The 23,586-nt window shown below is 34.3% G+C and overlaps 1 protein-coding gene across 3 annotated transcripts in view; it reads right to left on the bottom strand.

Moving 5' to 3' along the window:
- LOC115875541 (ecdysone-inducible protein E75) overlaps window positions 1-23,586 on the bottom strand; it is a 324,280-nt gene that overhangs the window by 97,151 nt on the left and 203,543 nt on the right. The window contains exon 1 of one of the 3 annotated variants that reach the window (XM_030891037.1): window positions 9,336-9,393. The exons of the other annotated variants lie outside the window; for them this stretch is intronic. Within the exon in view, the coding sequence (XP_030746897.1) occupies window positions 9,336-9,378 (43 nt within the window). The 5' untranslated portion in view covers window positions 9,379-9,393. Of the gene's footprint in view, window positions 1-9,335; window positions 9,394-23,586 lie in introns of those variants that run through there. 3 annotated transcript variants of the gene reach the window in all.

The following is a 23,586-nucleotide window of genomic DNA, read 5'->3' as shown; positions in this document are numbered from 1 at the left end:
TTAATTTAAATTCGGCTGGTTATGTTAGTCTATTATAGTTGGAATTTTATCTACTTACTTCTTTCTCTGATTGATTACTACATGTAATGTGTGATATTTACCTGAAACAAAAAAAAATATTAGAAAAGGATTCCATAACGTTTATAATATAATGTTTAATAATACAAACCGGGTGATTTGGAAACAGGAAATCTAATGCAAATTTTGAATCTTCCAAATATTGGTTCCTCTGTTGATTTTACAGCCAAGTCGTAAATAGTTTTTTTCAAAACCTGCGCATGCTGAATACACATGTCAAATTTGAACAGTTATGGACAAGCCAATTTTAACTAATGGAAGAAAAACTGTATATATTTTTAAATTAAAACTGAGCAGACAACAATGCAAAACCAGGCAAATGCCAACATACCTTAAGTTGTCAACCTACGATTTTGTGAAAGTCAATTTGTATTTTCTATACATTAGGCTCTTGCCTCATTCGAACAAGTTACAAACATGTATTCGGGTACAACCGTAGATACTATTTGCTATAACGTAGTAGTGCAGACAGATTTGTTGTGCTGTTAACGCTACTATGTTACAGTACCAACAGTTGGTGTGTCCGAATGCATTTTTGTAATTTAAAACTTGTTACAAACAGGCAATAGCCTAACGTTTAGGAAATACAATATAGGATTTACAAAATCATAGGTTGATAACTTACGGTATGTTGACATTTGCCTGGTTTTGCATTGTTGTCTGATTTGGCACTGGCTCCCTGATTTTGCATTTGCTTGGTTTTGCACCTGTTCAGTTTCAATTTAAAAATAGATGCATTTTTCCTTAAATTATTTAAAATAGGCTCGTCCAAAATTGTTGAAATTTGGCACGTGTATTCAGCATATGCAGACCTTTAAAAAACCGATTTACGACTTCGCTGTAAATATAACAGGGGAGCCAATATTTGGATAGTTCAAAATTTACATGGGATTACCAATGTTTCCAACGACTATGCACCACCCGGTATATCATTAATATCTAACAATTCTAAAATAGATCAGAAATAATCAGCGAATCTGTAATAAAATTGCCCATTCCAATAATAAACTTAATATTTTGTAAAATAATCGAGCGACTAATGAATTTCTTATTATTAAATAACTAATAATAACGAATAAGAATAATTTCTGAAAAAATTTTGATTATAATATTAGTATATACAGGATGATCCAATAATATGCAATATGGGATATAGCTCGAGAAATGTAAATAATAGAACTTAGATAATAGATATTTACGTTATATGTCCGGTAAATCAACTTCTACAGTATGAGTTCTACAGGAAAATTAACTTATTTTTACTGGAAATCTGATTCCCAAAGAAGTTAGGGCGAATTCTAACAAGGTTAAAATATAAAGGAAAAATATCACATTTTACCTAGCCTAGTCCGGTAAAACAAATTATCGGACTCGTCACTGTAAAACCTTATTCTTCTTTTCAAGTTGGTAAGACCCATATAGGAAAACGAAAATGCCAATTTTCTCTTAAATTTTCCTAATTGAGGTATGCATCTAACCACTATATGTATTCTTCAAGCATTTTGCACTTTTCTGTTTCAGACCAAATTTCTCTATTTTCAAAAGTAAACGGGTGTGGAAAGATTAAACATGCTTACTTTCAAAGCATTGAGTCAAAAAAGTTTTTTTTACTCATGGGGGTATAAACATCTATGGGCATCGTACCCTAAAATAAGGAAGCTATGGCGTATAGAGGGTAGAGAGGTAAGGAGAATCATCTCTTATGGGACTTTGTTTGAAAAAGTGGTCATCTAAAAGAGGAAAATAAGAGTTCACTAAATGACCACAATGGCGCTAATAAGCAATAAGATCGAACTGAACTTAGCAGTTATAAATAAAGTTAGTCAAAAAAGAGTGGCGACACGCGCCTTCAGAAATTGCATATTTATCTATCTTTTTTTAAGTATTTCCCAAATTTTTGGGGCTGCTTTCAAATTTAGATGACCACTTTTCAATAGACGAAGATAATTCTCCTTATACCTCTTCCCTCCGCATTTATGCTAGTGTCAAAAAAAATCAAGCGCTAAAAAATATCACTTAGAGAATAATAGACAATTTTAAAATGTCAGAGAGTTTATGTACGAGCGTTAAATCTGGTAATTCGACAGGCTCTGTTTGTTCTGGATTGTGCCATTGACCTAAACCGAGCGTACTGATCTCGTCGGCTTCCATCTCGACGAACCAATAGACGGGTTCCAACGCGGTGGTTCTATCTATTCGAGTCTAGGATTGTGTTATCGAACTCGGCGGAATGGCACATCGCCGTCGTCGGTCGGCCGAAAGAGGTCGCGGGCTTCGCCGCGAATGGGGTCGAGGAACGTTCGATGGTGTGACTGACCTCGATCGCGAGGTCGGAAAGGTCGTTTCCTAGAAAAGCGCCAAGATATATAGAGACGTTAAGGAGAAAAAAGTAGACGATATTTCGAACGAACGTGTTGACTGGTTTACTTTAAAAGGAAACGGTGGAAACTTCACAGAAACGAGTAAACATAGAGGTTATGTACACCAAAATATATTCAATAAAGCAGTGGCGTATATAGAGATTGAGTCTGGGAAAGATAAATTAGATTCCGTGAAGTGGCTATTGGCCTGATCCATTGCGACCTTTTCAGATCTATTGTGGTCCTCTTCTGATCTTTCGGTTACAAAAAGTCTAACAACTTGGAGACTGAACCCTCCATATAAATCTTTGCCTATCATTACCTATTACAGAGAACGGCATAGTTGCCAGGTTGTCGATATAAAATATGTTCTGTAATTTCTTCTTCAGATTGACAGAACCTGCACATAGATCCATCGCTCAATCCCATTAGTAGTAGCTTACCATTCGGATTCCAATGCCTTGTTAGTAAACCCACTACAGCTTTCACTGTTTTTCCGTGTTTGCTTATCAGCTCTGGAGTGAATTTTGACGAATATTCTATATTAGGTATAAACTTTTTCGCCTGTTTCCGCCCTGGTGAATTTCTACACCAATCTAGAGATTTATATTCTGTGGCTGCTTTTGCAACGCTGCAGAAGGGTCCTGGATGTATGAATAGCATTCTGGGAGGGAAAGTGAAAATATTTGAGTCAAGTAAGGTAATATTTGAGTCTGAAAGGTATTGTGACATTATGACTGTGGGAAAAATAAACTCGAATGGGTCTGGATTTTCTTTATTAGCCGACCATACCAACAGGCTATTAAGATCGGCAAAAAAAGTTTTATTAATTTCACTCAAAATGAGTTATTTGGGTCATCAATGACCTAAATACAAAATATTTTCATTGTGTTTGTCTGTCTGTCCGTCTGTCTGTCTGTCCGTCTGTAACACGATAAATCAAAAACCGCTAAACCGATTTTAACTAAATTTGGCACAAAAATACTGTGGCACCCGAGAATCTGACCATTAGTTTTTGGTGGTGGTGGGGGGGTTGTTAAGGGGGTATGGGAGGGGGTCAAAAATTTTAAAAAATCGTAATTATTCTAAAATTACAGGAGCTAGCGAAACGCGGTTTTCAATTTAAGATTAGGAATAATATTTGCAACAAAATTTATAATAACATCAAAATCAGTCAAAGTCGCAGTTTTTGAAATAAAAAAATATCAAGAATGGGCAGCTGTACGTGCCTCCCGGCGCCAATTTTTTTTATTGGTATTCTTAACTTCGGAACCTTACTTAAGACAAATATTTTAGCCTATTTCAGCCGCAAAAACACGTTTATGAGTTTTTTTTGAGAAAAAAAGTTTAATATCTTTTAATTTTGGAAAAAAATTAAGTTGTCTAAAAAATTTCAGGGTGTGATTCCCCATGTATTTAAAAAAAAAGTTCATATAAACATGGGATCTAAAGTACTTCCTTTTTGATCTATTTTAAACTAGGTATTTTAGATATTTTCTTCAATTTTGGTAAGTAGTTTACAGGTATAAAGTGTGTTCATTTCCATTAACTGTTGTTTTTCTACTTGAACCAGTGGCGTCCGAACGCACATACCCCAGGATTATTTAATTAAAATAAATAGTACGCCACTGCTTTTTTCCAAAAAATATTTTTTTTTCTCCTTTTTGAACAAGATTGACATCTTAAATTTTTCTTGTGTATCGAACGGTTTTCAAAAAAAAATACATCAACTACAGTGCTTATTTCAAAATCACTAGAAAACAATCATACATGAATATCAAGGTGGATTACACTTGGGTGTTGGAATCTTCGGTGTTAGAACAACAAAATAAAGCACTAATTCACCACAATACACCAAAATACTGTTTACTTTTGTACGGAACGCGCGTTTCGGCAACCATGAAGCCATCAACAGAAGTAAAGTAAGTCAAACAAAGTTCACCTCTAATTTGCAGTTAAATAAGTGCAAATATTTTTAAGTGTGCCTATTATTATTCGACCTCAGAAACACGATTATGTGATGGTTTTCGCAAAAAAAAACTGAAAATATGTAATTCTTTAAAAAAAATTGATTTTTTTAGTTTTTAAGTTAAAAAACATAACTTCTTGATAATATTGATAATATGGCAACACAGGTAGTAGATTAAATTTACAAGAAAGAAAATCCAGAAAAGAACCAGTGGTTCTCAACATTTAAGCAAAAAATAATTTTTTTTTGGAAAATTTCAAAGAAATATAACTCCGTTATTTTGGACTGAAAAAGGTAAAGAGAAAATATGTTTCTTTTATCGAGATCTACCAGCCCTGAAAACATTTGCACTTATTTAAAACTCACCCTGTATAGCGTATCCCATTCAAAAAATATATCAACAACTCTAAAATTTGACATTACATTGCACGCTAAATTCAAACCACGAAATAAATCCACATAAACTAGTAAATTTCCGTCGATTCTCAATTATCTCTTTTAAGCTGACGTAGTAAAAGAGGTCTCATAATTGACGGGGGACTCGAAACAGGAACACCCTCGAAAATAGCTGATTCGTGTCCTTTTTCCTGGCATTTTGCCCCCGTACAGGCCGATAAGGCAGAAAACGCTAGAACATCGCGATGAGGCGAGGTCTATAACCGCGAATAGGGTCGAGGGCCGCGCAATGGTGTGACTGACCTCAATTAACACAGCGCCATCAACGTACTAGGTATATTATGTGTGTACGTGTTTTTGAATTGTATGGAGCAGCTAAAAGGGCGACACGTGTTTCTAACGACGAGCTTATCTATCGGCTTTGTTTTTGAAATAGAGAACTAACTATGTCTTTGTTGATTTTATCTCTTTTATTACCGTATGACAATGAAAGACTACAATGAAAAACTTGTACAAACTGCAATCGAAAATAGAAAAAGCTGTAAGAACGCTAAGAAATCGCTCATGATGGGAAAGAAGCAGCTAATCGCATTAACAGACAACAATATCAGAATAACAGACAAAAACGAAATAATAAGCCTGGTAACAAGGTCCTACAGCGACTTATATAACGCTCCAGAAAACATATATGATACCTTAAGACGACGCCCCAGAAGTTCTCATATGGGAGAAATAGAAAAGCTTCAAGATATAAAAAAATGTGGAATATGGAAAAGCAGCAGGAATCGATGGAATAACAGCTGAAATACGCTGGTAGGAGAACTTCCTAGCAAATATATACACCAGCGGTCTAAGGAGAAAATATATACCACAAGACTTGAATAGCGCCAACATAATTGTAATTCCTAAGAAAGGCAGCAAAGAAGATATCAGAAATTATAGACCAATAAGTCTACTACCAGTAACATACAAGATACAAAAGATATTCACAAAAATAATAAATAACAGAATACAAAACACCCTAAACGCTGCACAACCACGAGAACAAGCAGACTTTTGAAGCGGCTTTAGTACGATTGATCACATGCATACATTAAGAGAAACTATCAACCGTCTATAGTAGCCTATAGACCAAAAAGTAAAGAGGCAACAAAGCAATGAGATTTTTGAATGTCCGGAGTGCGGTAGACAGATAACATCACGTTACGGGCTTTTCAGTCACAGAAAAGCTCATGAAAGAAAACGCCTTGCGTGACCATCTTTTGATGCGTGTCGAATACTCGTCAGCGAGTAATGGCAGTATGTGTGTATGTATGTATAGACTTTGAGAAGGATTTCGACTCGATATATCCTAAGGCAATAATAGAAGCCCTATCGAAATAAGGTATTGGCAGGCCTTATATAGAAACTCTCGCTAATATATACAAAGAGCCAAAACAAAAGTAATGATCATGATATCAAACAACCCCAGACTTCCTAAGCAAAGTGAGTACGACAGGGAGACGCGATATCCCCAAAACTGTTTACAGCAACATTAGAAGAAATCTTCCGTCAACTGGACTGGACCAACAAAGGATTAAAAATAGATGGAGAATATCATAACCATCTAAGATTCGCTGATGACATAGTCCTTAATTTCCAAGAGTCCTGAAGAACTACAATCTCAAATTAATGAACTAAATACAGCCAGCAATAATCGGGTCTTAAAATGAAGTAATGTACAACGAATTAGTGAAAAGGAAAGACATTCTAATAATAAAATCAATCATATTCGTACTATATACAAGGTCATGACCTATGCATGCGAAACTTGGACACTTAAAACGGACATCATAAGGAAACTGCTGGTTGCACAACGCCCACTGGATCGAAATTATGCTGGGAATAACCAAGAGAGACCGTAAAAGAATAGAGTGGATACGACAAAAGACCCAGGTAATCATAACAATATTCTGTTGCTCTATAGCGCGGTGTATATCGGGTTGCATAATGGTAAAATTTAAATAAAATAATATTTAACAATAAAATTAAGGTAAACATGATGCAAAAATAATAGCTATTTGTGATATTTTATGAGCTAGCACACAGAGGTCGTTGCGAGGAAATTTCACTGTTACAAGATGTCATCCATAGAGTCAAATCCCTCAAGTGCCAATGGGCAGGACACCTGGCAAGAAGGACGAATAACAGATGGACCACAAAAATTACAGCATGGTACCCACGAGGAATTAAGAGACTTAGAAGAAGACCAAACCCTGAAGTAGGACCATGATATTAGAAAATTAGCAGGGATAGGTTGGGACAACGCTCAATGGAATGAAATATGCTGGGAATATCCAGGAAAGACCGTAAAATTATAGAGTGGATACGACAAAAGACCCGGGTAATAAATGTCATCCACAGAATCAAATCCCTCAAGTGGTAATGGGCAGGATATCTCGCAAAAAGGACGGACAACAGATGGACCACAAACATCAACAGTAGGTCCAACAACAAAGAGAGTATCTAATTATGTGAGGGAGGCGACACCATAATTGGAAATGGTTGAATAAGCTGAAAATGATGATGATGAAAATACCGTATGATCGCAAATTTCTATACTCCTTGATTGAATATTCCTTCGGCAGAATATGCTGCCAAAGTTTTCCGAAAACAATTCGGACCACCCTGTATCATTCGAATCACATCAAGGAGACACGACACTCTGTATAATAGGTCCTCCACATAATAATAAAAAATTACATAATTTTTAAAATTCTAAACTTAAATTTGCTTGTTCTGACCACAACAGTACCATTTCTTGTTCCATGTTCCATTCATTCATTCATTCCACTTCAAATAAGTTTATTGGCGGGATTTTCGCTAACGCGTGGACCGACTACTATCGATTACGACGTTGTCGAAGGTCGTCGTGAAACCACTGAGAAATTAGATCGACGCGCCATCTACATGTGCAAGCGCGAACGCCGCAACTGCGCAAAGTTACGTCAGATGGCGACACCAGCTTTACCAATTTAATTTTGTTCAAAATCCTCGTTTTGGTTGAAATAAATATACAGGGAGATATTAAATCATTTTAGTATATTTTCATATTGCTTAAAATCATTTTTTAATATAAAAATCGTTTCTTGTGTAAAACTATTTATGAAAAAAATTAAAGCATTATTATACATGGTGTTCTAATTATTATATTTCTCTGATACTAAGATAAATAAGTAAACAATAGCGTAATTACATAACTAAGTAGTATTAAGTAGATGGTAAAAATTTAAAAATGAAATAGTAAAATAGCCAAGTTAGCGATATCAGGAAAGTATGTTCCATGTATGTTCACTCGAATTTTCAAAGCTTCAAACTTAGACCATTGGCTCATTTGTAACATTTATAACCCTGGTTACAATATTATCGTTTTTAAATAAAATATACAGGGTCGCTGATATGTATGGAAATGGAAACGATCGATTAATGGACAAAGTATACGAGGTCCGGCAAAAAGTTAAATACAAAAGTTATAGGGTTTTTAAATGCCTAACATCTTGTAATAAATCTAAGTATACAGGGTAAGTCATTAAGTCGTGGCACCTCAAAAATTATTTTTTTTAAATGGCACCCCCTATATATTATTGGGTATTTCAATTCCCCCTTCAATTTAAAGTAAAAATTGTAAAACACATAATGTACCTAAATGCAACCTTTCCGAGATATCGAGTTTTGGTTTTGACATGTTAAACGAAAAATTGTAATTTCATGACTTGATATAACCTCATTTTATAAATCTATAAATGGTAACTTGAAAACTAATGCTAAATATTTTTAAGTATCACAGTTTCCGCAGAATGGCATCGTTAAATGAAACCGAACACATCGAAATTAATTAAATCGAATTGTTTAAGTGATATTTTCAGAAGTCAATGACTCGGAATCGGTTGGTTTGAGGTACATTGTGTGTATCTCTGTTTTTGCTTAGAATTGAAAGAAGAATTGAAATCCGCAATAATATACAGGGGGTTCCATTTAAAAAAAATGAAACTTTGAAGTCTCACGACTTTATGACTGACCCTGTATACTTAAATTTATTACTCGTCAATAGGCATTTAAAAACCCTATAACTTTTATGTTTAACTTTTTGCAGCGCCTCGTATATTTTACCCAATAATCGACCGTTTCAATACATATACGACCCTGTATAAAAAGTCTTATCTAGCTAGGCATCTTCGATTTGAATATTCAGATAATTCTCCCCAGTCCACAGAAGAGATAGGTATGGCCAAAGAAGCCATTTTTTAAAGGCACATAATTTTAGAAATCTAAAAAATATTTAGTTTGCTCCAAAGTCGTTTTGAAATAACGAATTTGACGTTTACTTCCAGTGTAACCGGAAGTATTGCAACTTGAAAATATTTTAGCCAAATTTTTCTATCCCCATCTGAAGTAATTTTTATCTAACATATTATTATTCTTTATATTAATCTACTTCATTATATCCGTGTATATAATAACATAATATTGAAAAAATAAATAAAAAAAATTACCTGGCGGAAAAATCTTAATTTTCGGTGGCCGAAGCAAGGGCATCTTCGATTTAGATTATTGTGAAAACTCCCCACAGATCAGAGAATTTATTCTCACGAACCGGTTCCGGAGATGCGCTTTATTAAAGTTTGAATAACTTTGAAACACTGAAGCGAACTTGTCTTCGCCGCCGAAGGACTTTCCCGAGGGATGAAAGCACGTAGGCGTACCGACGCGCGCCTTCCCGCGTCGCACCTGCCGTCGCGGCGCTTTGTTATCCCCACGTGACCAAGGCAAGCGTGGTTGCCCTTTTAATTTTGCAAAATACGAAACCATTAACGAGATACGCGAGGTTTCTACAAACTATCAAGCGATATGTTTAGCAAAAATTAAAAAAAGGATTTTTTCCTGCAGAAGCAGAGAGAATCAGATATCTCGTGAATAGTGACTGCAAAATTTGGCAGCGCAAAATGTGACTTCGAAGATTTTTTGTGTTATGTACAGATACGAGAGCAATATTAAATGATAAAATTGGCTTTATCTGCCGGCAGAGGTGAATGAACAATATTTGGGTCAACATTCAAGGACTGCGATACGTCAGACTTTTTTTTTAGATTTCTAATCCCTCAGTTGTATACAGAGTGAGATCTAGAAGTAAGAAAATTATTGCTAAACCAAGCTAAACCTCATTTAATATATGGAAATATGGAACATAATTTGGTTTAAAGAACAAGTTTTGTAATACATTGTGTAAATTCTACAATACATATTATACCGGGTGGTGCATCGTCGTTGGAAACAGAAAATCGCATGCAAATTTTGAACTGTCCAAATATTGTCTAGTCGATATACAGAGAGAAGTAAAACAGGGATGTGTGCTGTCTCCTTCGTTATTTAATGTTTATTCTGAGGAGATTTTTCGGGAAGCTTTCTCTTCAACAGATTGCGGTATTAAAGTCAACGGCGAAGTCATTATCAAGATTAGATTTGCCGATGACACAGTTCTTATTGCCGACTCTGATACTGGTCTCTAGAGTTTAGTGGAACGACTTGAAGGCTCCTGTAAGAAATACGGGATGAAGATCAATTCCTCTAAAACTAAAGTCATGGTATTTGGAAAGAACCAAAATGTACCAATTCCTATTAAGATAGAGGGCAATACCTTAGAACGAGTCTACAAGTTCAAATATTTGGGGTCCTGGATAGTTAACACCTTGAACAACGACGTGGAAATAAAAACCAGAATAGAACAAGCGAGAAATGCATTTTTAAAAATGAAGAACGTCTTCCAGAACCCCAGATTGGACCTTGAGTTGAGAACTAGGCTCGTCAAGTGTTATGTTTGGTCAATCCTATTATACGGAGCAGAAACATGGATACTGAAAGTTCAAGAGATGAATCGCCTCGAATCGTTCGAAACATGGATATATCGAAGAATGCTTAAAATTACATGGACAGCCCATATCACAAATACCGAAGTCTACAACAGAATAGGCAGAGAAAGAGAATTGCTCAATATAATAAAAATAAGAAAAACATCATACTTATGGCAGATATTGAGAAATGAAAAATACCACGTCTTACAATTAATAGTTAAGGGTAAAACTGAAGGAAAAAGAGGTCTCGGCAGGAAGAAACTATCTTAATAGAGAAACATCAGAAACTGGACTCACCTAACTTTTGAAGAGCTCATAAGGAAAGCCGAGAATCGAGAAGATTTTGCCAATGTGATCGCCAACCTCCACGAAAGAGACGGCACGTAGAGAAGAAGAAGAAATATTGGCTCCCCATTAACTTCACATATAAGTCGTAAACAGTTTTGTTAAAGGCCTGCCTATGCTGAATATTAATATACATACCAAATTTGAACAATTTTGGACATGCCCGACTTTAAGTAATTTAAGAAAAACTTCATCAATTTCTAAATTAAAACCATTGCCTGGAAACTTATATGGTGAAATTTTGATAAAACAATTTAGTACATACTAAAAACACGGTATGTCGCTAGTGGTAGGAAAAATAATTTTTAGAGGTTACTAGTTTATTTGGTTGCCTGTGATGTGCATATACAGGGTGTTTCCTAATTAATCTAAAAAATAAAAAATCGTTAGAAAACGAATTAAGGCGGGCTCTTAATAAATATATTTATTTTTTTCTCGACAACCGTTTGATGAACAAGAAAAACTCAAAAGATCAATTTTGTTGAAAAAGGATAGCCAGTCAAGAAAAAAATATATTGTCTTTAAAAAAGCAGTGGTGTACCATTTATGTTAAGCAAACAAATCTTTTTTTTAATTTTTAACACCCTGTAGATCAGAAAGGAAGTACTTTAAACCCAATGGTTATATAAAAATTGTTTTAAGAACACATGAGGAATCACACCATAATTTTTTTTAGACTAATTCGATAACACCCTGCATATTGTCAACTTGACATTGACTGCTGATAAATCAAAAAATACCTTTTCAGTGAAAAAAGCCTGATTTTCGCATGAAAAATTTTGATTTTTATTGAATTTGGGCCTGGGTCTGCAAATACTGGTTTGTTTTTTAATTCTCTATCTAAATTTTAAAGATCATAGTCAGAAATAGTTTTATTATTTATTAACTGTAAAAATGGTGTTTTCTTGTTGTGTTGCACCTTGCAAAGAAACTAACAAAACTGCAAAAATGCAAGTGTTTCCAAAAGTCGATAAGGTATGTATCTTAGATAAAAGAAAAATATATGGTATGTATTCGTTTGATTTTTTTTTCGTTCGCTTTAAAATCTATAAATCTCGGTCTATTTATTAGACAGCCAGTCGACTTACAATCATTTACATGAAACTCTGTAAAATAAAGAAAAAAATTAATTGTAAAATATATAAAGTAAAGTAAAGTAAAGTTTATTTATCAAAAGAAAAAGTACAATGTAAGTAAAAAAATAAAACTAAAGTTCCTGAAAAATAAGAAAATAAAAATAAATAAAGCTATTCCTTAGTTATAGATTTTCTAATTTGATAAATAAACTAAGTTGCTCACCAAAGAAATAAATTTTGTCGGTGATATATTCTTATGTTTTATTAAAGTTACTTTAAAAATAAATCCTTTGAATTCAAATATAAACATAAAAAACATTTACAGCAGAAAAGGCGAAGGCGCTGGGTTAAACGTAGTCCCTACTAAGAACACGGAGGGGCGCTTTGACCCAAAATTTTACCACGGCACATAAAACAATCGGCACGCCAACTCTACTCAGATTCCATTGTTTAAAATTTCTATAAAATTTGACCTTTTCGGCGCCATTATGGTTTCCTAGTCAGGGCCGGATTAAAACGTATTAAAAAATTTCTCAGAAAATATGACAGGGTCGTATTAAAAAAATACTGTAATTGACTGCAACTGAATTTTATTTACAATACTTTTGTCCAAACAAATGGATCGTTAACCGCGCATACTTCTCGAAAAGTAAAAATGAAAAAATCAATTAAATATTTCACTGTAGAGAATAGACAATTAAAATTAAAAAACATGCAACTAACAAAAACATGCCAGGAGTTACAAACAAGAATTAAAAAAATACCAATAAAATATTTATTGAACAATATAAAGAGGCTACGTACAAATTATGCCCATCAAGGGGCGTAGCAAATTTTATTAATATTCAAATTTCACAAATTAATAAATCCACAATTTTTTTGAGAAACTTCTATTTTTTTCATGGCAGGAAACAAAGTAGGTACCGCATTGTATTTTATACGGTTACAAAGTGAATTGGTAAACATTTTAAATTCAAAGTGAACAGAACACAACCTGTACCTTTTCTGGGCCTTATTTATATTTTCAACCAAGTCTTCTCTATTAGATGCAATTGCCCATGTTCTTGCCCTAAAAATGTATTGTTAACTTGTTACTAATCTATTGTTATTTTCGATATACTCATTTTATTTATTTTTATAATTTTATTTAATAATTATTAATATAATTATTTTTGAATTTAATGTTGAATGTCTAGATCTAGATACAACATTAAATTTTATTTTACTAAATATTTAACATTAAATCATACTACTATTAAAGTTTGTTAAGATTTTTAATTAGATCTTCCTATTTAGCTGAATGTCCTAATATGTATACTACTGTTTTTTTCACAACTAAAATATGTTAAAATAATTAATCACATTGTATATACATACCTAATCGGATCTCTAGGAAACGAAAAACTTGTACGGATGCAGTCTCTACTCGGGCAGTTTTTGCTGCACAACCATGAGCATTTTAAAGCACGTAAAATTAACGATTTAAAATGTTTCAGAAAAACAAAAATATATAACACAAGAAACGAAAATAAACTAGAAAGCCAAATATAACACAATAAACAAAAATAAAACAACAACTACTAGAATATAACTCAAGGAAATAAACAAAATAAATTAATCCGTACGCTACTGACTCGAATCAGCCGAAAGTGTGCGCAGTCGATGAAAGAAACTACGACACTGGTTACTTTCTGTTGATGGAAACCCTAATGGCGGTGTGCGCGACGGTATGCGCGTAGCGTTCCCGCCAAAGAGAGTTAGCCTGCCGTGTGATTTATATGCCGTGATTTTACTATTAAGTTTCATATCTATCTTAATAGTAGATTATTTTCTTTTATCTATGATTAAAACTGAACAGGTAACCATGGAAAACCAGTCAAATGTCAACATGCCTTAAGCTGTCAACACATGATTTTATAATTTTCAAATGCATTTTGTAATTTATAACTGATTCCAATGAGGCAAAAGCCTAATGTTTAGAAAATACAATTGACAAAATTATAGGATGACAAATTAAGGTACGTTGGCATTTGCTTTGTTTTGCATTGTTATTTCTTAAGTTTTAATTTCAAAATACATGCAGTTTTTCTTACATTATTTAAAATCGGCTTGTTCAAAATAGTTCTAATTTTGCATGTGTTCAGCATACGCAGATCTTTAAAAAAACTATTTACGACTTAGTATAAAACTAATAGGGAAGCCAATATTTTGACAATTCAAAATTTCCATGGGATTTCCTGTGTTTCTAACGACGATGCACCACCCTGTATATTTATACATTATGTATAATAATTACATGTAGTTTTTTTTATTATTGAAAATAAAATAACAAAATGATTTAGTCCGTCTTTCAAATACAATGTGTTCGAAAAAAATGGCGTCAGCGATGGCAACGAAATAAAAATCGCTTTCGTCAATCGTCATTTTCAAGCCAACTGGACGCTGTTTTTTTTTCGATCATACTATTATTTGCAAGCTATTTTAGAGGAAAATTTTAAAAAACATGAAAATATGCTAATATGCCAATGAAACGCGTTTTCATTTTTAGGACAAGGATATTTTCATGTTTTTTTTTTAATTTTCTCTAAAACTGTACGGAAATTTGGAAAAATATAAACAGGATTAACCATTTTAGAACATTAATGATTTTACAACAAACTAATTTTTTTATGAAGAAAACTTTCTCAAAATGTTAATAAATAAGTTTTTTCTCTCTTGTATCTAAAGACAATCCAGGGACATACTGTATGTTCAACAAAAAGAGGACTATTTTATTTAAATTCTTTCTTTATTGGGATGTACGTCGTCACGTGGTTGGCAAAACTCATTGTCCCAAAAAAATATTAGATCACTTTCTAGAAGAAAAAAAACACGCTCCCATTCAAATATTTGTAAACGACTTTGTTATTGAAACAATTACAACATTTGTTATCTATTTGGACGGGTTAACGAACTCTAATGAAAAATTAGCGGATTCGATAACATAATCGCCTGGTTTTGTTCTAGTTGTACAGGGTGGAAACAACAATACCGAAACGAATCGAATAATCTGATTAATTTAAGTAAAATTAGCGTAAGTATGGCGCTTTATCTTAAATAATATCCGCAATAACAAGTAGGTATCAAGCAAATAATACTGTTTAGATTTAATAAAAGATATATAAAAAATACAGAATTAAGATCATAGTAAAATAGATCTCTTTTAGGTAAATCTCAACAACATGAGACAACCGCGATATGCATTTAAGATTTTTATGACACAAATTTTTGTCCCAGAAAAAGTGAAAATTATCCCTTTACAACAATATTGCTTAAAGTAGCCACACACACTCAGTTTCTCCTCAAGGCAAAACTGTGCAGTTGAGTGTTGAGTCCTTAAAAACACAAGAACTATGAAGTTGGCGTCAATTATATACACGATCAGTTGACGCTGCCAAACTTTAAACTTTCTTCTTCGAACTTTTCAGGTTATTTATTTTTTAGTTATACCATGTATACCATGTTTATACTATTGGACTGTCATTCCCCAGCCGTCTTTGACGCCGTTTTTTTCGATCGCATGGTATTTTTGATGTGAGAATATATTTTCGCGTACTTATAATGATTTTGCCCCAGTTAACTGAAAACGTTTTTGGGATAAAAAAATATTTTAACACTAACTTCTAACAAATAACAATAAACAGTTAACAAATAGACCCAGCAAATATTTGCACAATCTCTTATCTTCTTACACGGTATAATAAGGAATCCGCGGAGATAAGCTTTCGTACAATTTTTTTCTATTTCAGCTCGCGAAATATCGTGTGGTCCGTAATTTTCGGTTATTTGTATATCTATTAGACGATAAAAGAAAAGATAAATGAGAGAGGTAAATGAACGAAATTTGGGTCAATTTAAAAACAAAAACCCGGCTAGTATTTTTAAAGAATTAGCGAGCACGAGTTTTGCAACGATAATATACAATCGACGTCTACAATTACAACTGTTAATGGCTGGCCACATAACGCAGATATATGATCTGCAGGTTTAATACCTTTAATACCTAAGGTCGCCATACACTTTGCAGTTACTTTGTGTAAATCGGAAAACAAAAATTTAGATTTCATTTTACAATTTCATATATTCATCGTATAATTGTTATTTTGGAAGGGGTGTCACCTACTTCTACTGTAATGGACTTCAATTCATTTATTGGGGGGATATACACCAAAATAAAGTAGAATGTAGAATGTTTAGGAGGGGGGTTAATCACCGTGACCGTACATATCTATTGTGTAGACCCCTTTCTTGAGTTATAACAAGTTATAACTCATCATACAGTCTCAGGGCTTTGACAAAAGTCAGTATCTGAGACGGCTCCACATAGGCCAGCTCTCCATCTCCGACATTGGCCCTACCAAAGTTTATGGTAGGAACGGTTGTCGTCTCGGCGCACTCAGTTATGAGGTGTTTTGGTGTTTCCCCATTTTCCCCACAGAATCTGCATTCGCCTTTGTTTCTCAGCTTCAATCCACTGAGGTGTTCGTTGAGGCTGAGGAGAAGTTTTTTTGAAAATTCTATTTTTATGTTCATAAATTCAAGACACTTTATGTCATTTTTATTTGACGTTCTTCTTGGTATGCTTTGATATATTGATTTTATAATTGATTGTGGTGTAAAGTGTATAAGTCAGGAATGACGTTGTGTTAAGATTTGAATTACAGTAAAACTATTGCAAATCTTAGAAATATGTTTCAAAATTTACGGGTTCAGTACTGCCAGAAAAAAAATCAGAACGCCAATGATAAACCGGAATTGAAGTCAGCCATATTGAAATACCTTGGCGTTCTCGTCAACTTTATTGATGTCCTTCCTTATTTTTTTTTATTTTGAAAACAGGAAATAGCCATCTTATCCGATAGTCAAGCAGCATTAAAAGCGACCAACTCAGTAACCATCAATTCGAAGTTGGTCGAAGAATGCCTAGAGAAACTGAACAAATTAGGCAAAGATAAATCCTTCTACTCTGGGTGCCAACCCACCAAAGTATAGAAGGCAATGAAAAGCGATCTATAAGCTAGAAAAGTGAACGCTCCACTAACTAGACCAGAACCATTCTGCTTCGCAAGTGGAAACCAACTTAAAGTGGAACTCAAAAACCTGGAAGACTCCATCCGTTACCTGGGAATCCCATTCGTAAATGGGAATCCATCAACGGTCTAAGACGCTCGAAAAAGTTTCTTAGAACTTACGACCGAGAAAAATCTCTCCTCAACGAACACCTCTTCTTCTTAAGGTGTCGTGCAGATTCCTGCGTAGGCGTTCCTGCAGGATAGCTTCCTTCGGCCTATTCCCCTTTTGCCCCCCTCTATTTTACCCTGGAGAATCAGACGCTGAAAGTGATAGCGTTCTCCACGTAGTATGTGTCCCAAATAGGCTATTTTCCTTTTCTTGATGATTTCGAAGAGTTCACGTTGTCCCAGACCAACTCTTCTGAGAATGTCTTCATTCCTCACACGGTCGACTCAGGGCACTCTTAGCATTCGTCGTAGGGTCCACATTTCGAAAGCTTCAATTCGGTTTATTGTTGCTACCTTCAGTGTCCATGCTTCCACACCATATAACAAAACGGACCAGACATAGCACTTCACCATTCTGTATCTAAGGCCGAAGTTCAAGTTCTTATCAGTGAGAAATCTTCGCAATCTCAGAAAAGTAGATCTTGCTTGTTCGATCCTGCATTTGATCTCCTGATCTGGATCCCACGTTTCGTTAACCATGCATCCCAAATATTTAAATTGTGTAAACGACCACCTCAGTAGATTAAAACTAAGAAACAACGGCGAATACAGATTCTGTGGGGAAAGTAGGGAAACTCCAGAATACCTCATCACAGAGTGCGCTGAGACGACAACCATTCGTGCTATGAACTTTGGTACAACTGATATCGGAGATGGAGAACAAACCTCTGTAAAACCGTCTCAGATACTGGCTTTTGTCAAAGCCCAGAGACTGTATGATGAATTAACACTCAAGAAAGGAGGATACAATAGAAAACCAAACATTATTAACATCAACAGACATTTGAGCAATGAATTTATTTATATTTGATTGTATATCTCTTATTTAAGACTATAAATTATAATTTTTGAACTTCTTTGACTGAAACATTTTCGCCAATATAAAATGTCTCACATTCACATGGCATTTTGTTTGTTGTCTCCAGGCTTTTTTCAAGAAACAAACCCACCTTACAAAAGTACATTAGTATATAAAAATAGTGTTTCTCTCTCCTTTCTTAATTCTATTTTATTGAATGGTCGTGCTACATCTGTTTATAAAATGCTTTGCTATAATACTTTTCGATCGGACCTCGTACCGCGTCCTTCGTTTTCACTTTCTATTTGTTCAACAAGTAGATCGCACTCGGTATAGTAATCGTCAAAGATAAAAAACGTTAAATACGGCGAGGTAACTGAACTCGAAGCGGGTCAAAAACACGCATATTTATCTGCCATGTATTAATCAGGCCAATAAGTAATTATGTTTCTTGGTAAAGAACCGACAAAAATGTGGCAAAAAATCTTACGTTCTCAACTATCGACCGTTAGGTACTGCTACCGCTTGTCATTTTCCCATGAATCATATTTGATTAGATGCATTTTGTGCTCAAAACCTTTAAATACCCTGTAATATTTATATGACCTCAATCCAATTTAATTTAAGTACTATAAAAGTATAAACAATAGAGAGACAAATTATTAAAATCTAAATAATCTAAAAGCAATCTAATTCTACATACACATAGATATAAAATCTGTCCAACGTACCAGAATCAGGGAAGGTTTCGAGACATCCAAAAAATGACAGAAAATTACATTTACCTCAAAATTAAAATGACAGCAGCAACTGTCGATGTCAGGTATCGTTTCGTTAGACAGGCTTTATTCGTTATTTATTATCTAATAATATGCAGTAATAATTGATAATTTTAGTTTCTAACCTTTCAAACCGTCAACTCCAGAATGGATTAATGTTTTGGTGTACTGGGTGCGTCTCAAAAGTGGCTCACTCCTATAACTTTTTTATTTTTTCAGATAAAAAACGAGATTTGGTATATGGCATAAATTACGATTGATTGACGTATTCAATTGTTTTTGGTCGCTTCCTATTGCACCGGAAATGACTACAACTTTTGTTTTTTCAATGAGACCCTCGGTATTTTTTTACTTTATTCGATAGAAAATGACACTCTAAACAGAATGACATATCATATGTTAACTTTTGACATTTTGGCTTAAAAATGTATTTTAAATTTCAATCTAGAGTGGGTTGTGTTAAAAACACCAATTTTTATTCAAGGATGCTTGGAAAAATAGATTTGATGGTCTAATGTTTTTCGTGTCTTATCCTGACCGGTTAAAAGATGCCCAAATCGTATCTTTAATCATATCTCAATTTTTCAAATGGAACGAGGGTGGCTCAGTAGCATATTTGGAAAAAGCATATTTATGAAAAGCAATCGTTATGAACCGCACGTTACAATTTCAAATAAATGACATATGATATGTGATTCTATTCAGAGTGTGATTTTCTATCGAATAAAGTAAAAAAAAATACCGAGGGTGACATTTAAAAATCAAAAGTTGTAGACATTTCCGGTGAAACCGAAAATGACCAAAAAAATTTAATAAACAAATCAATCCTAATTTATGTCAAATACTAACATACCAAATATTTTTTTTATGCGAAAAAGTAAAAAAGTTATAGAGGTAAGGAAGCACTTTTGAGACGCACCCGGTATATGAAAAACGTTACTCTATGTTATGTCAATTTTCTAAGTGATGGCCACTCAATGTCAAAAGCTAATAACTGTAGTGTAATGGAATTCAAAGATAAAATGGATTTTCTCCAAGTGTCGAAGACTTGTCGTGTCGAAAACCAAAAAAGGACAATTTGCAATACGCGGTAAATTAAGTAAAAGTTATCGTAGATTTCGTTTTTCTTTATGCCTTGTGAATTTTACTTTCGCGGCGGCACAAATCGTGCCTTTTTTCAGTGTTGTAACACTTTCTCTTGCTAAATAAATACCGTCATTAAAATCCGACTCCTCGATGTCTTAACGCTGCTTTTTTCTACTATTTTCTAGCTGCATTATTAGAACATATTCTATATCGGTCCACTCTTTTGGTCTACTTAAACTGTTCTGTAACAATAGCGTTTAAATAGTTAAAATAGGTAGCATACTAACTATCTCATGTGCTTTGCTGATTTAGGATTGTTATCGCAGAGTTGGCAGCAAAGACATCCTTGATAAAGATTGAGCTTGTTCAGATAGCACTTGACAGCTATATGCCCTGTCAAGGGAGCTGTTGTAATCCGCACTTTATTTCCTATGCCTGTACCACACTGTCTTTGTCTTTCTTCCTGTCTTCTGTTTTTCTAATTTCTGCTTTTCTAATGGACGGTCCAATTTCCCCTGATCCTGAGATTTACTACACTACCACAGAAGCACTACTATAAGCGATACCAGGGCGCGATTTTTAAACTCACTGTTGGCAACCATGGACATATTTGGCGCCAGGCTAGCTAACTGGAACTTAAATTTCCCGCCGGGGATTCAGGTGGTAGCTCTGTCGTAAAAAATGACAAGTTACCTTTTATTTATATTATATACTTTATTTATTTATTTCCTGACATTGTCATTCGTTTTGACACTTTGGTTTTGCATTACGAATTTTTTGGTTTAAATGAATAAATTGTGTTGTGATACTTTAAGCTTAAAAAATTTTAATAGCAGACCTTGCAGTTGAACATTGTTCTTTTTAGAACCTCTAAGCTTAATAGTTAATGCAAAAAACTCATCGCAACCCTATTAGAATATTTTGAACGGGAAAGCGGTAGTAAAGGCCCTTAATGCCCCTAAATGATGTCAAGAGGGTGAGTTTTGTTGATGCAAATAATAACTGTTTATATATTTATAATTAATTTATTTTTGTTTCCTAAAATATTTTGATTTAAAGAAAATATGTAAAAGTGGGCAACGTTGTGCCGGTCAAGCTTAATCACGTGACTAAAAGGTTAATCGATATGAACTATAGTTATACATTTGAGTTTGAGACTCATGACCAAAAATTCCGATTATCCTTGCCTTGCTAGTTTGTCGACTTAAGCTTGATTTTCATGCATCCGTTGTCCGACGATACGATGATACGATATTAATTTTATTGGCTGAATTTAAAAACTTCGGTTGGTTAGAAACGGTTAACCAATCGAAGCCTTTAAATACAACCAATGAAATTAATATCGTATGAACGTATCGTCGAACAACGGATGCATGAAAATCAAGCTTTATTCGTTGTCCTTGGATGTGACTAATTCTATTTTGTCCTGCCAGAATTCTAAATTCATCCAGACATTTCCAGAAGAATTTTGATGGCACCTTTAGGCTCATAGAGACTTAAGTGCCCCTTGACTAGTAGTCTAAGTAAAAGTATCTAATCTTTTAATCATATATTGATAAGCTTTCCTCTTACATCATCTCCATCTTTAAAATCATACATAAAAAAAATATGTTTGTTGTATGAGTTTTGGTAGATCTTTGGCTAAGGCGACTTTCCTCTAAAATCTCGATTACAACCAGTTTTATTTAATAAAAACAGAAAAATGTTTTCAATTTCGAAGACAAATTCGAAAGTCGAACTCCACCAAACGAACTAAGGCACCTTTAAAACTGTAATTTTTATAATTAGTAAATTCTATTAAAACTCTTCCTTACTAAATCTATCTTCGAATGACGTTAGTCTATAACAAAACTAATCTCGGAGAATATCATTCTATTTTGACAAACAATCCCACAGAGTCGTATTATATTTTCCGATCGTGCAACGTGACCGTCCACGTGATGACCAGCAAAACACCGTTACCGATTTAGGGCTCTATTTTTGCAGCAATACCACTGACGTCAGTAGGGCTTATTCTTCTCAGGGTCACGTCCGATGCAGGAAAGCGAAAAAAAAAAACGGATAAATTTAGGTGAGAGCATCGAAGCGATCCATTCAGTTTTGACAATTTGTTCTTGACAATGAAACGATGCGCGCGTCATCGGACGGAGATGGTGGAAAGGCAACAGTTCGGGCCATGTGAGAGATGGTAGGTGCACAGGTGAAAGAAGATTTGCTATTTTTAGTACATTGAGGATCGAGAGATATAAGGGATTTTATTTTTAAGGCGTGTTAATTTTTCAAGAATACTGACTATATCAATATAAGAGTAGCCTTCTCTATTATAGAGGACAGCAAACTGCAGGAAAGAGGAACGGGCATTAGATACTGAGTTTTGTCCAATCCTGAGCTTTAGTTGCATAAACGTTACAGCAATTACAAGAAATGCTGAACACATATATATAAAACTAAAAGCATGTGCACTCCCCCGAAAAGTCATAACGGTGCTATAAATATCGGAGAAGAACTATTGGAATATGTATCAGAATTCAATTACCTCGGCAGTTTGATTTCGGAAAAGACCAATATTGACTCTGAAATTCAGCACAGAATTAGCTGTGCCTCAAGAGCATTCTGCAAACCAAACTTAAAAGACATGTGTCAAAATGCGAATGTGAAAGTTCATATGCTTAGTCTATCTATTATATATGTCTATGGCTTAATTAGATTACTGTCAAATTCCTTGCACAAACCGCCACTTAATTACATTTGTCACAAATGATGGAAAAACCCCCATCACACATCATCATTACCGCACTTAATTTATTTTTCTTTTACATAAGTGCTCGGGAATCCACGCCGCTAATATAATTCGATAGCGAAACAAACTATAGAAATAAATAAATTCAAGGACCCGGACAATAATAAATAGCTGGCCCACTTTCCATGCAGGCGGTCGTCGACCCAACACCCCGTCCCAACTACACGAACTTATTTTAACTTTGCTGTTGATAATCGGCTTCGTATTATTGTTATTATTATACCAATTTATTTATTTGCTCCGTTTCGAAGAAACTTGTTTTTGTTTTTCTTTAGGAATGGCTTTATAAATCAATAAAAATAAACAGTTGTGTGTTTTTTTCATGTTTTACCTTACGCCATGCTTGATTTTCATGCATCCGTTGTCCGACAAACAACGTTCGTTGTCAACATCTGTTCACTACTGCGCATCACAAATTCGTCGTGTATTTCAGGAACTAAGGAGGCTAGGACAAACATATGTGTAGCATACTTAGTTTCATAAAAAGTAGCAAAGTAATGTGAAAATCGCATCATTGTATCTCTATTCATAAACCACTTTTTATTAAAGTTAGATTAAATTTGTCAAAAAAGTGTTAAAACGTCCGCTATCGTACGATCTTTCTCCGTTGACGGGCTGGAGTAAAAAATTTACGGATGAAAAGTAGCGAAAACGCTATGGCCAATCAGAGCACCATCGGACCATCGTATCAACGGATAATGGGCACATGAAAATCAAGCTATAGACATAAC

This window comes from Sitophilus oryzae, unplaced genomic scaffold (assembly GCF_002938485.1).
Source record: "Sitophilus oryzae breed Bouriz unplaced genomic scaffold, Soryzae_2.0 scaffold_1389_pilon_pilon, whole genome shotgun sequence".
NCBI classification, from domain to species: Eukaryota; Metazoa; Arthropoda; class Insecta; order Coleoptera; family Curculionidae; genus Sitophilus; species Sitophilus oryzae.
Note: the sequence above shows the minus strand (reverse complement) of the source record. Positions and strands in the feature narration are given on the sequence as shown.